The 16,218-nt window shown below is 37.2% G+C and overlaps 1 protein-coding gene across 1 annotated transcript; it reads left to right on the forward strand.

Moving 5' to 3' along the window:
- Positions 1–11,217: 11,217 nt before the first annotated feature.
- LOC107920097 (uncharacterized) lies at positions 11,218–11,874 on the forward strand. Its single transcript, XM_016849621.1, has one exon. It carries the CDS (start codon positions 11,218–11,220, stop codon positions 11,872–11,874), a length of 657 nt encoding a protein of 218 aa, XP_016705110.1.
- Positions 11,875–16,218: the final 4,344 nt, after the last annotated feature.

Raw genomic sequence — 16,218 nt, forward strand, 5'->3', positions numbered from 1 at the left:
AAGGCCCAATACTTCTAGGCCCAAATTCGAGGTGTTACAATTCTACCCCCTTAAAGAAATTTCGTCCTCGAAATTTCCCACTCTCAGACTACACCATCACACTTCTGCTATGCACTCTGATACTAATAATACTAACATACACCCAAAACATTTATCCATCGGAGCAGATAGATTTCATATGCAAACAATTTCTACATTTCCAGAACACACACCAAATAAATACTAAATCAAAATTCAAGCATTACAGTTTACTTTAACTAGAGAGTTCCAGTATAGTGTTACTATCTATAGTAGTTTCTCAATATAGCACTTCAATCTATAACAGTAAAAAGAGTTAGAGAACTTACAGATTTGGTGTCGGAGACTCGATGTGCCACACTTCTAATAACATCTTTTCAGAAACAAGTCAAGTTTTGTTGATAAATTTCAAAACAAAATTTTAGAAAAACCCAAATTTCGGAAAAAGAAAAAAAATAACAATAATTTTCTACTACCCATACCACAGCTGAGTTTTGTAACCTGGCTCTGATACCACTAAATGTAACACCCCAAATCCAGCCCAGACGTTATGGTCGAATCTAACGTGCCACATTAAAGTTAAGAATTCATGTTTTGTTTTAGGGTTTTATAAACCGACTTTTGTTTAAGCTTACAAAGTGAATGGAAGCTGGGCACCAGGTAGGAATCCGTAACAGAGGAGGTGAGCCATGAAGGTTGCTTAAGTACCAAGCTCTTTGATTGGATCCAATCCTAGACATGCCCACAACCATTGCCACACTTGGTTACAATGAGTTGAAATTTCTTTGAGTAGATATCTTTGATAAATCGAATAATCATGATGTTGTGTTATTTTGAAAGCAAGTATCGTTTTGAAAATGCGTCCTAAGTCTAGCCCATTTGAATTATTATCAACTAGTTTAAAGTTATTAAAAAAAATAATCCCAGAAAAGAAAATAAAGTTAAAATCGCCTTATTACAACCTAAAAATAAATAATAAATAAGATAACTAAAGAAAACCAATCACTTATTTCAAAAGCCCAAAAGCGATCACCGTAGCCACTCTGAATCCCCTTCGGCTCCAAGCCCCCACATCAAGGCTCTCCTGCAAGGTTAAGGAAGGGGTGAGTTTGGAAACTCAGTGTGCAACAAGCCCCTTTCAGAGCCCAAAACAATATCAGCCTGCTGGGCCTAAGCCCAAATTCAAGCTCAGCATATACTGGGCCAAAGCCTTTACATTATCCATGTCACTGGGCCGAAGCCTTTTCATTATTCATATCACTGGGCCGAAGCCTTTTCATTATTCATATCACTAGGCCGAAGCCTTTACTGTAAACGGTATGGCCCATAGGCCCATTACAATAGCACATGAAATACCAATGAATGTATGCAAGCCCATTTGGGGAGACTACTCAACCCACCATCCGCTACTCTCCACCCGTACCAACCAAGCTCTCCATGTGGGGAATAACTCAACCCACCCAACCAAACTCTCCACTGGCAGCATAGTTGCTTTATCATATAACTAGAGGCCTAGCCTCTTTTAATAACTAGGGCAAAGCCCTTTTTGATAAACTGGGGCAAAGCCCTTTTCGGCAAACTGGGGCATAGCCCTTTTAGCACTTCCTCCATTTATAAAACCCAACCCATGCAACATGTCATGTATGCAGAATGTCATGCCCATAGTTGAATCAAACAATCACAGTCAAGTCATTCATATCACCAACATATATTCACAATCAAATCCATCAACCACACAGTCCAAGTCAGTCACTTGCCCACAAGGGCAAAATAGTCATTTAACAGCCTAGGGGCAAAATGGTAAATTTACCCCACAAGGGTATCTCGATAATTCTACCCTATAGGGGTATTTTGGTAATTCTACCCTACAGGGGTATTTCAGTAATTCTACCTTACAGGGGTATTTTGGTAATTCTACCCTACAGGGGTTGTAACAGCCTAATTTTCAATGGTGTCAGAACAGTGATTTGAGATCACTAAATCCGACAAATGAGTAGGAAATATTATTAATTTAGTGAGTATAAGTTAAATGTGAAGTTAGGAAAATTTTTGAAATAGTGAATAGTGTACTAAAAATAAATACTAAAATAATTAGAATCGGAAACGAGGTATCGAGACCTCAAGAATTTTAAATCGAGCCATAAATATTTTTATAAATATTTATGGAATGTTAATAAGTTAGTATTAAAGTTTCGTCAAGAAATTTTAAAGTTTTGATAGTTAATTGAACAAAAAGGACTAAATTGTATCAAATGCAAAATTGTGGGAAATGATTAAATAGCTTAAATGATAAAAGAAAGAGGGTTTAAAAGGCAAATAGACCGCTGGACGGCAAGAGCATGAAATGAGCAAGAAAATAAGGAGAATTAAGGGCAAAATTGGAAAATTGCAAAATTTACTTAATAAAGCTAGAACTAAAGTGGAATTATCTAGATTTCTCTTTATTTTTCTGCATTCTCATCAGCAAAAACACCATGGAAGAGTTCCCTTAAGGTGGTTTTTCATATTTTTACTTCAAGTAAGTTAAATTCTTGATTATTTCTTGAAATTTTTGTGTTTTTATGACTTTTACAACTAGGTCCACTTGTTGAATTCATTAGTTTTTTATTCTATGAAAGAAATTGAAAGTTTCTATGAATATGTGCTGGAAGTATATGATGATTTGGCATGGTGTTAGAGCTTCAAATTGTTTATATGCTGATTTTTTGAAAGAATTGAATAGAAAGTGAATGTTTGGGACCTAATTGTAAAATAGTTTGAAGTTAGAGTTTTATGTGGAAATTATGAATTTCAATAGTTATGAAATAACTTATAATGTCTAGGAAAAGTTTTAATTGAGAAAATTATCTTAATTGAGGGGTTAATTGAGCAATGACTGAATTGTATGAATTGTGAAATTTGGGGCAAAATGGAAATCAACATTTCGCACTAAAACTGTTTTGGGCAGCAGCAGTAGTCTAGTTTCTTATAGAAGAAATGATGCAAGCAATGGAATTGTAAATCATAAGATATGATGAATTTTGTGAGACATGGCAGAATGATTTCGGGTTCCCCTGTTCTAACTTTGTAAAATCATCAAAATTGGATAAAAATAATTAGGGGCTTAAATTTATATGTTTAGAATCCTGAATGAGTCTATTTTCAAGAGAAAAAATACTTTACGAGGAGATAATTAATTTTTAGTGAAGAAGGGTCGGAACTATCAGACAGCAGAACAGGGGAGACTTCAATGAATAAACTGTATTAATTGATCCAACCAAAAATTCTGAAAATTTTATGGTAAAAAGATATGTGAATCTATTTTCTGGGAAAATTTATGGATCTTAATTTGGAGTTCTGTATCTCAAGATAAAAATAATTTAGTGACTATGACACAGATGGGCAGCTTGAATATTCACATAAGTAGATAGTGAAAATTATGGATAATGTTACCTACAAGTGTGTTGTTTATACTAAGGATGTGAATGGAGAGGAGGAGGATGAAAAATATACATATATATATATGAATGACTCGTGTATAAATTGATCACATGCCCGATTATAATCGATAAGTGTTGAATTAGAAATGATATAATGATTTATTTGGAATATTTATTATGAAATTATGATTATCATTATGATACAAAAATTAAACTTGTGAGTTTATATGGCTAAAATTTTAGTGATTATTTGTTAATTTTATGAATTTCATGATGTTTTATTTCATATGTATTGATGATAAAATCGTGAATAATGTAAAAGCATGAAAATTGAATAAATGATCAAATTGAGCATTTCAGTTCAGTGACAAGATGAATTGAAGGAAAATACCATGGTTGAACTATGGCATCGAGAAAATGTGTAAGACCATAGTTGAACTATGGCATCGAGAAAATGAAGTACTCAATTCCGTAAGATGTTCACTAATTTGAAGAAGTTTGGTAAGTATTACATGGAATTATGCGACATAAGGAAATACAAGTTGATGAGACATAGCATAAAACTTGGTTGATGACTGAGTTCATTTGTGATTATATATTTCTACGCCTTGAGTGTAATATCCGTATGAATTGGTATTCCAAATGAGTTAAAGAGAAAACTTCTAGTATGAAATAATCTGAGTTCGAAATGAAATATCATGAAAATGTACTTGAAATACATTGGTATGTCTTGTATATGCTATTTGAATTCATAAATGTAGAAAGTAAATGTATGTGGAAATATGATATGATGATATCTGTACATGGAATTTATTGATGAATATGTACATCCAAATTTGTATGATAGATTTTAGTGAACATTGAAATTAGGCTCAATAAGTGATTTGGCAATTTAAATCGTGATTGGTAGGAAGAGTTAATAAATTGCATATTTATGAATTGTTACACGTATTTGTCTAAAATACGAGAAAGTGATGATAATTGATACATGGAAATATGAAACTATGATATATATAAAAACATGGAATATGTTTGATAAATGTGTTCATTCATAATTATGGAATTATGTACCTCATGTGTGATATTTGCATAAAGATGATATTTCAAATACTTTGGTGAATAAAGCTTAAATATGAAATAGTATGAAATTGAAAAAAATTGTTATGAAAATGTATTTAAATTATCTGTAAGTGTTTCGTGCTTCTCGATAATGCCTCGTACTCTATTCCGGCGAAGGATACGGGTAAGGGGTGTTACAGGGGTATTTCGGTAATTCTACCCTACAGGGGTATTTCGATAATTCTACCCTACAGGGGTATTTTGATATTTTACAAATCGAGAGTATTTTGATAATTTCACAAATCAGGGGTATTTTGTTAATTTTACAAGCCAGGGGTATTTTGGTAATTTTGTAAACCAAGGGTATTTCAGTAATTTTGTAAATCGAGGGTAAAATGATAATTTTGTAAATCGAGAGTAAAACAGTAATTCTGTAAATCGAAGGTAAAATGGTAATTCTATAAATCGAGGGTAAAATGGTAATTTTGTAAATCGAGGGTAAAATGGTAATTCTATAAATCGAGGGTAAAATGGTAATTCTATAAATTGAGGGTAAAATGGTAATTCTATAAATTGAGGGTAAAGCGGTAATTCTATAAATTGAGGGTAAAGCGGTAATTCTGTAAATCGAAGGCAAAACGGTAATTCTATAAATCGATGGTACTTTGGTAATTTTACAAATTGAGGGCATTTTAGTAATTTGGTGAACTAAAGTATTCTAAACAAGGATAACAATATGAATGGGCCTAAAGCATATTCTCGGCCCAAATGGGCCCACACGCTCGTGTGCCTTTTTAGCCCAAATCTAGCCACAAATATGAGATTCACCTAGCCTAGTCCAATATTTACTACACAATCAAACAACTTATCCAATTGGGCCCGTAAGCCCATTGGGCCCACATGACCTCTTTCGGCCCATCGCAGCCCGAAGTAGCCATCCTACAGCTAGATTAGCGAGAAAATACACACCTGATAGGAGACTAGAGTTAATCCACGCTCCAAGCACTCTTAGCCGACGCCCAACCCAAACGAGGACACCATAAAGCGAAAGGGATCAGCCAAGAAAGGTACCTTTACTCTCCTCGTGCTTCTCTTTATTTAAAGCCAGCTTCGTATCCACTCTTATGTTAGCTTCCCGATGTGGGATTACTCCCAACCAATAGGAAAATTCCTCATTCTTATGATCACTTCAACCACAGAGTTTCAGTCCAACTCCACCTCCTACGCCGCTCAAATAGCAAAATAAATACTCCATTGCGCATCCCAGGACTTGAACCTTAGACCTTACAGTTGCACAACACGCCACCTTGCCACTCCACCACAGGCTCTTTCTGTGTTAAAAACGTCCATAATTAACTTTAAGACATATGTGCCAGCGTCCAGATTCATTTAAGAGAAAAACCAAAATGAATTGTAAGAGCTAAGACTTGAACCCAAGCTCCCTTACAACCTTAATTATGCCACAACCACTAGACTACATGCTTCCTTGTGTCATTTATTTAACACAATAATTTAAAAGGCCCTCATCCAAACATCCAGGTTTTTTTTCACTTAATACCAAAATTTTTGCTAAAGCCCAGGTTTGAACCCAAGATTTCTCCAACAGTTCTTAGAGCTATTAACCACTAAAGCGGACATTTAATTGTGTCATTTCATTGCACAATTAAATACCTAAATACAACCTCCTTACGCACCCAGACTCAAGGCTGAATACTTCTAGGCCCAAATTCGGGGTGTTACATAGCCGAATTCTGAGATCTCTAAGGGCTCGACTTTTGTTATCATTTGAGGGGTTAGATATGCATCAGAATCGAGTAGGAGTTAATTGGAATCATTGATCGAAGGAACCGGTGGTAAGTTTTCGAACCCAATCTTTATTTCAGGTTTTAGAAAAAGCCGAAACCCCCTAAAGGTTAGGGAGGCTGTCGATTTGGGCTTGTAGCTCTAAGGGTTGCTATAATTATTTTATTTTGGTAATAGTGTGATCTAGAGGCAGTTGATCGAAGGCTTGGACAAGTGGAACGACTAGATCTAAACGTAGTCGCTAATTTCGACAAAGGTAGGATCGCTAGTGCCTAAGGTGTTTTTGGCCGAATATGGTAAGGGGGTTAATATGTAGTTCGTTTTAATAGTTAGATTAACATGTTAGTAATCCAATTGTAGGCAGTTCGTGTGTGGATCTCGTCAGTATATCGTCCAAATAGGTATGTAACTGACACCCTTTCATAGTCTAGATCGGCAAAAGCTGAAAAGCCGAAATGCTGAAAAATTGGTATTTTGTGGACTTGCTAGTGTGCGAATGCTCGTGAGGTAAATCAATTAACGTTTTTAGTAAACTACAATGTTTAGACTGCAGAGTGCATGATTTCTGTGCCTTTGATATTTTTGGGTTTTATGGGCCAAAATTGGGATAGTGGGCCAACGGGCCCAATTCGGTACGAACCCTCGGTAAGTGTTTCTGTTAGTACGTGAAAGGTGGGAATATGCATGAAACCCCTTAAAACTGATAAAATTATTGAAATACCTTTATAGGTGGATAATTTACAGATTTACCTCTAGGAGTAAAATTACTAATAAACCCCTAGGGTTAAGGTTGACCTGAATGCATGTTTGACTGTTATTATTTACTGTATGCCATGTTATTATTATCTGATGCATGGGACTGGGATACTGATAGAGGAAGTACTGAAAGTGGCTTGTCCACGTACTGGAGGCTTTGCCTCAACTTATTGATAACTGAGCAGCAATGCTGCAACTGTGGAGTGTAGGGCTGGGTGGGTTGAGCTATTACCCACATGGAGTGTAGGGTTGGTACGGGTGGAGTTTAGCAGTTGGTTATGGGCTGGGTTGGGCTTGCATACACGAATATGCCTGATCTGTTCTGGAATGGGCCTCTGGGCCATACTGTTATCTGAAAATGGGGCCAAGGTCCAGTTTATTGTATTCTGAAAAGGGCTTCGGCCCAATACCTACTGTTATCTGAATGGGCTTAGGCCCAATGGGCTTGAGCTAACTTGGGCTTTGGATGGGTTTTCCTTACACACTGAGTTTTCCAAACTCACCCCTTCCTCTTCCATCCTTGCAGGTGAGCCCTAGTTGGTGGACTTGGAGCTGGGCGGGATTTAGAGTGGCCACGAAGATTAATTTATGTTTTTTAAGTTTCGCATTTATTATTTTGACTATTTTTATTCTGGTTTAAGTTGTAATAAGGCCGCTCTTCTTATTATTATTTTTATTATTTTGGGTTATTAAATTGGTTAGCTCTAGGGCGCGGTTTATAAAAGTTACTTGTTTTCAAAATAACACGATAACCGAGCAAAGCTTCCGCAATGTAAACGTTTTCAAAAAAAATGAATATTTTAAATAGACTTGAACTTAATTAATTATTCGTGGACTAGTAACAGGCTTAAAGTGTGGAAATGGATGTGTGCATGTCTAGGATTGGATCCGTGAAGAGCTTGGTATTTAAGTAGTCCAACAGACTCACCTCCTCTTTTCTGGCTTCCTACCTGGTGCATAGCTTCCATTCACTTTAACTTAAAACAAAACATTCTTCAAACCCTAAGAAAGATTTTTGGATAAAACATAACTTCTTTAGTAACATTCTCCATGTGACATGCTGAATTCGGCCGTAACGTCTAGGGGTGTTACACATAGACTCAAAGTACTTGAAATCACTTACACCAATAGCGATAGCTTGACAGTGTTATAATATCTCCGACGAACTCCAACCCGAGCTAACTTGGCAACACTAGAGAACATGGGAAAGAAAGGGGGGTAAGCTTTATGCTTAGTAAGTTCATATGAAAACAATAAACAACTCATTTATCAATGTTCCCAACATATTCTTAAGTTCATGATAAGCTTTCTTCTTGTACAATAGTCAATCAAATATTTATATCTAGAGCTACGAAACTCAAAATTAAGTTTCGTTAATTTTAATTGAAAATAGACTCAGGTACCTTTCTACAATAAAATTTCCATAATTTTTTGTTTAGCCAAATAGTACAGTTTATTTCTCCCTGATTCACTGACTGACAGTTTTGACCCTTCTGCACTAAAGTTCAATTATCTCAGAGAATAGGATTCGAATAATGTTCTCGTCTATTTCTCATGAAAATAGGCTCATTAATTATTGTAAACATATAAATTATAACTCATAACTATTTTTTTTACAATTTATAATGATTTTCTCATATCAGAATTGGGGAGTTTGAAGTCATTCTGACTCTCTCACAAAACTTCAAATATCTCATTATAGGAAACTCTTTTTCTTACACGGTTTCTTTTATAAGAAACTAGACTCAATAAGCTTTAAATCCGTATTTTATTCAGCCTCTAACTCACTTTCTAATAATTTTGGTGTATTTTCAAATTTACACCACTGCAGTAGCCCAAAACTGTCCAAGCTAATTTTCTCTTCCACAATTATTGTTCACCAAATTAATACATCATCATTTCATCTATCATGGTAAGAACACATAGCTATGCATCATAAGCATGGACCCATAATCTCAAGGTCATTACAAAATCATTCTCATAAACATGACTTACTTATTTGCAACCTTACCAAAAGTGCATCATAGACCGAATCATTTGTCATGAGTTTTGCGTACATACCTATACTACTTCCTAACATAATCATTCCTTATCACAGCTTTGTTCAAATCTTTGAATTTCCCATTAAACCACTTGGAATACAAAAGGGTATTCGGGGAAATTGGTACACATAGTAAAATGCCAATGCCATATCCCGGATATGGTCTTTCATGGATTCACACATATCGATGCCAATGTCATGTCCCAAACATGGTCTTACATGGGATCACACATATCGATGCCAATGTCATGTCCCAAACATGGTCTTACATGGGATCTCATATTGAAACTTTATCGAATGTCATCGAGACATCGAGACATCGTGAATCCATTTCATAAAAAAAAATACATGTAAATATTTAAACATTAGACATATAATAATAACAGCATGTTGCATTTTTTTCATACAACTTACCTCGATACCAAATTGGTAAAATAGGCCTAAACATCAATTTCTCATTTTTCCTCGTTCTAAGCCCAAATCTCGTTTTTCTTCATTAGCATGGGAGTTTCTTTGCTGAAATTTTCAAGCTTCTAAACCCTTTCTTTTCTACCAGTTTCGGTGGAGAGAAGATGAAGAAAAGATGAGATTTTTCTTTTCTTTATTTTATTATATTTTTAGTCAATTTAGTCACCTAAAAGCCACAAATTTTGGCTTTTTGACCAATTTGTCTCCCTTAGCCGGCCATCACACTTTCAATAGCCAAATTTCACTTTAAAGACCCCCAATTTAAGATGCAAAGCAATTTAACCCCTTTCGGCATCAAAACACAACTTTTACCTTTTACGTGATTTATTCCTTTTTCAAAATTATACTAGAAATCGCTAAAATTAATATACCAAAATTTTTATGCATCATTATAAACATGCTATATCACATAAAATAACATTAAAATAATTTTCTCCGGCATCTAAATAGTGGTTCTGAAACCACTGTTCCGACTAGGCCTAAATCTAGCTATTACAGGATGGGTTATCATGCATTATTCATATGTGTTTGATATTGAAATGGGCTAGGCCCAACTGATATTGATTTTGAGATGGGCAAGGCCCAATTGAGATTGTGATGGGTTGAGACCCCAATGTTACTGAACTGGGCTTTCGCCCACATATATTCTGAATTGGATTGTACTGTTACTGGATAGAGCTCAAGACCAGAATGGTTCTAAATTCTATTTGTTTGACTGACTGTTTGGATGCTAGGGGATTATACACTGAGTTTTCATAAACTCACCCCATTTATTAATTGTGCAGGTAATCCCCAACGATAGATCGATCGGCGCTGCGAGGAACTCGGAGATGGCCACACACTGCTTATGGTTTCAGATTTGTTTATTTACTGTTGCATATTTTTTTATATTTGGGTTGTAATAAGGCCTCTCTTAATTCTGGTTTTTATTTTAAAATTTGGTATTTTATCTACTATGTTTTATAATTGTTAGAAGTAGATCTTGATTTTCCAAAGCAACAACTATTTTCACAACACTACGTTTTCGCAACTTCACTTTTAAACATCACGTTTTCATAAATCAATTACTTTCAAAATTAGCTTCCGCAACCCAAAAAGGAATTTTGGGAATAAAATTAATAAGTTTTCAATGTACTACGTTTCAAATAAGAAGGGTTTCTAATGAAAACATGGTTTTCAAAAAACACTTCAATATGACACGCCAGATTCGGGCCTAACTTCTGGGCCAGGTTTGGGGTGTTATATTTAGTGGTATCAGAGTCAAGTTGCAAAACTCGACTGTGGATTGGGTTTTAAAATGGAATTTTTGAAAGAACTATTCAAAAGATTTGGAGTATTTGAACTATTTTACTAGATGTTTCCTAAAAGTGTTGTTCACCGAGTCTCCGATGCCGAATTCGTAAGTTTTTTTAATAATGTTGTTTGCTTTTAAATTATTATGCAATAGGAAACATTGTGATTAGGAAACACTGTGATTACTTTAGAAATTTAACCATACTACTTTAGTTAGAGTAAACTGTGAAACCATAGGAAACTAAGACTGTAGTGAGCCTGCGATTGCGAAAACAACTCTTAACTACTACTGTCATAAAAAATCTGGTCAATTCCTCAAACTATGAGCTAAATTGCATAAAATTTCTAAACCAAGTAATCATGAGCACTAGAAGGGTTGCAAGAGGCCGCGGCAGAGGCTGTAGAGGTGCCAGAGCTGGATCATCGGCATTGGGGTACATGCCTGACGTTGAGGCGAGGGAAGCACAGGCTTCACCAGTGGCTGAGATAGGGTCATTCGACCGAGCTATTGGGAATAATGCACTGGCCCAGGCGATGTTTCATATTTTGGAAAGGGTTGCTGGTACTGTTGGGTCTAGTATTGTTACTTGGGTCCGTGGGTCGGTTATGGAACGACTCCGGCCACATAGAGTAGAGAACTTTAGGGGAGTTTCTAGGGTGGTCCCTAGTGTGGCAGAATACTGGTTGGAGGCCATCGAAAGAATTTTGGACAACCTCGACTACACGCCAGAACAAAAATTGAAGGGTGCCGTGTCCTTGCTGAGGGATGAAGCTTACCAATGGTGGCTTATGGTAAAAGAGGGTACCTCGTCTGATAGATTGACTTGGGAGTTCTTCAGGTCCACGTTTCAAGGAAAGTATGTAGGCGCTAGCTATGTGAACGCTAGTAGAAAGGAGTTCCTGAGTTTGGTTCAAGGTGACGGACCTGTGGCTGAGTACGAGGCAAAATTTTTACGACTTAGCCGGTATGCCCAAGGAATAGTAGCAACAGAAAACGACCGCTGTGTTCGGTTTTAGGACAATCTCAGGGACAGACTCTGAGTGTTGATAGCTCCACAGAGGGAGCAAGACTTTGCAACGTTAGTAGAGAAAGCTAAGATTGCTGAGGAGGTAAAGCATGCCGAGCATCAGAATCGGGAAAAAGAAAGGAGCGGAGATAAGAGGGTTTTGGAGACCTCCAATTCTGATTAGAGGCCTAAGAAAAATGCCAGAATGGAAGGGCCAATTCGGGTTAGGGCCCCTGTTGTTGTTACGGGATCACAGCCTTGTGCAGATTGTGGGAGAAGTCATCTTGGCGAGTGCTGGAAAAAGACTAGAGCATATTTAAGGTGCAGATTGATGGAGCACCGTTTCAGAGAGTGTCCTCGGAGGCTAGATTTTGCGTGAGCTGCTAGTATGGGTAATGTACAACCATCGAGGGGTGGTCAGCAGCCGCCTAGATGTCATGATCAGGCCAGGGGTGGAAACGGTTTAGGTCATGGAGCACCAAGAGGAGGTGCTGGTCATACTGTAGCGAGGAAGCCAACTTTGTTTTATGCAGTATGCCGCCGAGAAGACGAAGGCGCTCCAGATGCGAATACTGGTACATACTTTATCCATAGTGTACTATTTATCTATTTTAAAATTAGAATTAGAGTGCACAATAGAAGCGTAGTGGTGTAACCTGGTTTGTGCGACTATTGGATAGCTGGACATTTCGAGGAAGAAATTTCTTTAAGGGAGTAAAGTTGTAACGCCCTGAATTTGGGCCTAGAAGAAATGGGCTTCACGTATTGTAGTAATTGGAATGTAGTTGTGCAAGTGAATGACACAATTAAATGTCTACTTTGGTGGTTAATGGCCCTGAGAAGTGTTGGAGAAATCTTGGGTTCAAACTTGGGCTTTAGAAAAAATTTTGGTTTTAAGTGAATAAAACTCTAGATGCTTGAAAGTAGACTTTTTAAATTATTGTGTTAAATAAATGACACAAGGGAGCATGTGGTCTAGTCGTTGTGGTGTCGTTAAGGTTGCAAGGGAGCCTGGGTTCAAGTCTTGGCTCTTACAATTTATTTTGGATTTTCTTTTAAAGGAGCCTGGACTTTGGCCTATAGACCTTACAATTAATTGAGGATATTTTGTGACACAAAAGAGCTTGTGGCAAGGAGGCAAGTGGCGTGTTGAGCTATTGAGGGGGCCTTGAGTTCAAATCCCCTTGCAAGCAAAATGCAATTATTTTGCTACATGGCAATGGTAAGTGGTTGAATTGGATTAAAACTCTCCTGAGGTTGTTGTGGACTTGGTAAAAGAGTGAAGTTTGAACTCGTCATGGTTGTTGAGTTGAATTTGAATTGGGGGAAGTTGGAGTAAGTTAAGGAGGGATTTGTGGAGAAAATCAAGGAAATTGAAATTGGGAGAGTTGTAGCTGAGTGGGGAGGTTTCTGTATGACAAATTTGGCTAAGGGTGCTCAAGAGCTATTATGTTTCTTGTGGCCGAATGGTGTTGGGGAGGGGCTTTCTTTCAGGTTTTGACATTTTGCTTATTCGGCTTTTACTAGTTAGTTATGTCACTTTTTTGCACTTTCAGGTTTTAACTATTGGTTTCATATTTGGCCGACTTCTCCATCTTCCCCTTCCTCTTCTAGTTTGTTGGTGACCGAATAACTTGTCTCTCTTTTCTTTCTACACCTCTTTTCTTCTGTTAACCATTTCTATTATCATCCTTCCCTTATTTTGATCCTTTACTGAATACTTCTTCTTTTCTCTTCTCTCTTTTTATAACCTTTTCACCCTTTGGTACTGTGATAGTGGCGGCATAACTCTTTTTCCCTACCTATGTTTCTGGCTTTTGCAACTGATTTTGGGCAATCAGAACATGTGGGTACTGAACCTTGCCTCTATTTTTTAGATTCTCACTTCGGGAATAGGGAAGACTGCTTTGTTTCCACCACAATTTTATATTCTCGGTAAGTGATTATATTGGTTCAATCTATATGTGATCGATATCGATATAAGTTAATGGAGTTCGGTTGTATGTAGTTCAGTCAAGGAGTGGTATTCAGCCTTTTCATCAGTTCATTCAGGGTTAATCTCACTCTTACAAATAAGGCAAATGTTGGTGTAGTAATTTTGATAAGAGTAGAAAGGGGATGTTAATCCTATTGCTTTGAGTAATGGAGTATTTTTGGTGGAGTGTAGACTTTGGACTCGAGGGCTATTTGCGTAACTTTGTTTAAGGTGTGTAATCACACAGCCTCAACCATTAATCGGCAAAAGCAAAAAAGTCCAAACTTCGGCATTTAAGGCCTCATGAGCATGCAATCGCTCGTGTGGTAAACTGTGCCACAAATCAGTGGCGATAGGCTGTAGAGGCCACCACGAGTGTTCTCGTGTACTGGGGCTATTCTGGGCCGAGATGGGCCGTGTGGGCTCCACACGGATACAATCTGTGATAAATAAAAAATTATGAACTGGGCTATGGTGTTCGCATAGCCGTGATTGAAATTGGGTTAAATGGACCACACGAGCTTGTGCGCCCACTTGGGCCGAGTAATGGGCCTTGGGCCTATTTTTAGTGTTTTGACCATCTAGGTTACTTGAGTCGCTCGAGGCGATTGTAGACCATCTATGAGGTCGTAATCTGTACTGGGACCCCAAAATTTGTAAAATGACTAAAATACCCTTCAAGGGTAAAATGGCTGTTTTGCCCCTCGAGGGTAAATGATTGATTTGTCTGTGATTTTTATGACTGATTTTGTGCATGGCATTCTGCATACATGACATACTGCTTGGGATTGGGATATTGTTATGGAGGAAGAAACCATATTGGTGGCTGTGCCACATTTTCTGATATTAGTAGCTTTGTGCGATTCTAGTTAGTCCTGTAACCAGTGCTAACACTGTAAGTGTAGGGATGGCGTGGGTTATTTATTCCCCACAGGTAGTGTAGGGTTGGACGGACGCAAGTGCAAGGTTGGACGGATGTTATCATGCATTATTTATATGGGTTTGATATTGAAATGGGCTAGGCCCAACTGATACTGGTTTTGATATGGGCTAGGCCCAATTGATATTGATTCAGAGATGGGCTAGGCCCAATTGAGGCTGTGATAGGTTGAGACCCAAATGTTAATGAATCGGGCTTTGGCCTACATATATTTTGAATTGGACTGTACTGTTATTGGATAGGGCTCAAGGCTAGAATGGTTCTGAATACTATTTTTTTGACTGACTGTTTGGATGCTAAGGGGTTAAACACTAAGTTTTCGTAAACTCACCCTGTTTATTAACTGTGCAGGTAATCCCCAGCGATAGATAGATCAGTGCTGCGAGGGACTCGGAGATGGCCACACACTGCTTATGGTTTCATATTTGTTTATTTACTGTTGCATATTTTTTTTATATTTGGGTTGTAATAAGGCCTCTCTTAATTCTGGTTTTTATTTTAAACTTCGGGATTTTATCTATTATGTTTTATAATAGTTAGAAGTAGATCGTGATTTTCCAAAGCAACAACTATTTACAAAACACTACGTTTTCGCAACTTAACTGTTAAACATCACGTTTTCATAATTCAGTTACTTTCAAAATTAGCTTCCGCAACCCGAAAAGGAATTTTGGGAATAAAATTAATACGTTTTCAATGTACAACGTTTCAAATAAGAAGGGTTTCTAATGGAAAAATGGTTTTCAAAAAACATTTCAATGTGACACGCCAGATTCGTGCCTAACTTCTGGGTCGGGTTTGGGGTGTTACAATTTACTTGTCACTTTATTACTTGTTACAATTGTGTACACTTGCACATTTCCATTGTTCGAACTACTCACAACATGGTCATAAGTTCTCTCATTTCAATATATACCATAAATCTCCCGCTGAACCATTTTGAATACTATATGATATTCAACAGTCCCAAACATGGGATAAGATGCCGACGCCATGTCCCAGACATGGTCTTGCACTAGCTAGTAGATCAAAGTTGATGCCATGTCCTAGACAGTCTGACATTGATTTTCATATATCGAGGCCGATGCCATGCCCCAGACAAGTCTTACACTGGCTCTCATCTATTGGTGTCGATGCCATGTCCCAGACAGGTCTTACACTGACACACAACAAGCTGACGCCATGTCCCAGATAGGTCTAACACTAACTTGTATATCTCGAGGCCGATGCATGTCCCAGACATGTCTTACACAAATACACATATCACCTAATGTCATGGCACGAATATCACAATGAGTTATTGCTACATAAATTCCCATAATTTACATTCACAATGCAAGTCAACAATTCAGACCATACTAATCGTACAATACATGGTAACATTATATTTGCATTATTTACGTACAACTTACTCGTTTCAATGGAATATCATACTCCAT

Source organism: Gossypium hirsutum, chromosome A12 (assembly GCF_007990345.1).
Source record: "Gossypium hirsutum isolate 1008001.06 chromosome A12, Gossypium_hirsutum_v2.1, whole genome shotgun sequence".
NCBI classification, from domain to species: domain Eukaryota; kingdom Viridiplantae; phylum Streptophyta; class Magnoliopsida; order Malvales; family Malvaceae; genus Gossypium; species Gossypium hirsutum.

What these genes read in the sequence shown, in the direction of transcription:
- LOC107920097 (XM_016849621.1), top strand. Translation starts at nt 11,218, where the DNA reads ATGAGCACTAGAAGGGTTGCAAGAGGCCGCGGCAGAGGCTGTAGAGGT.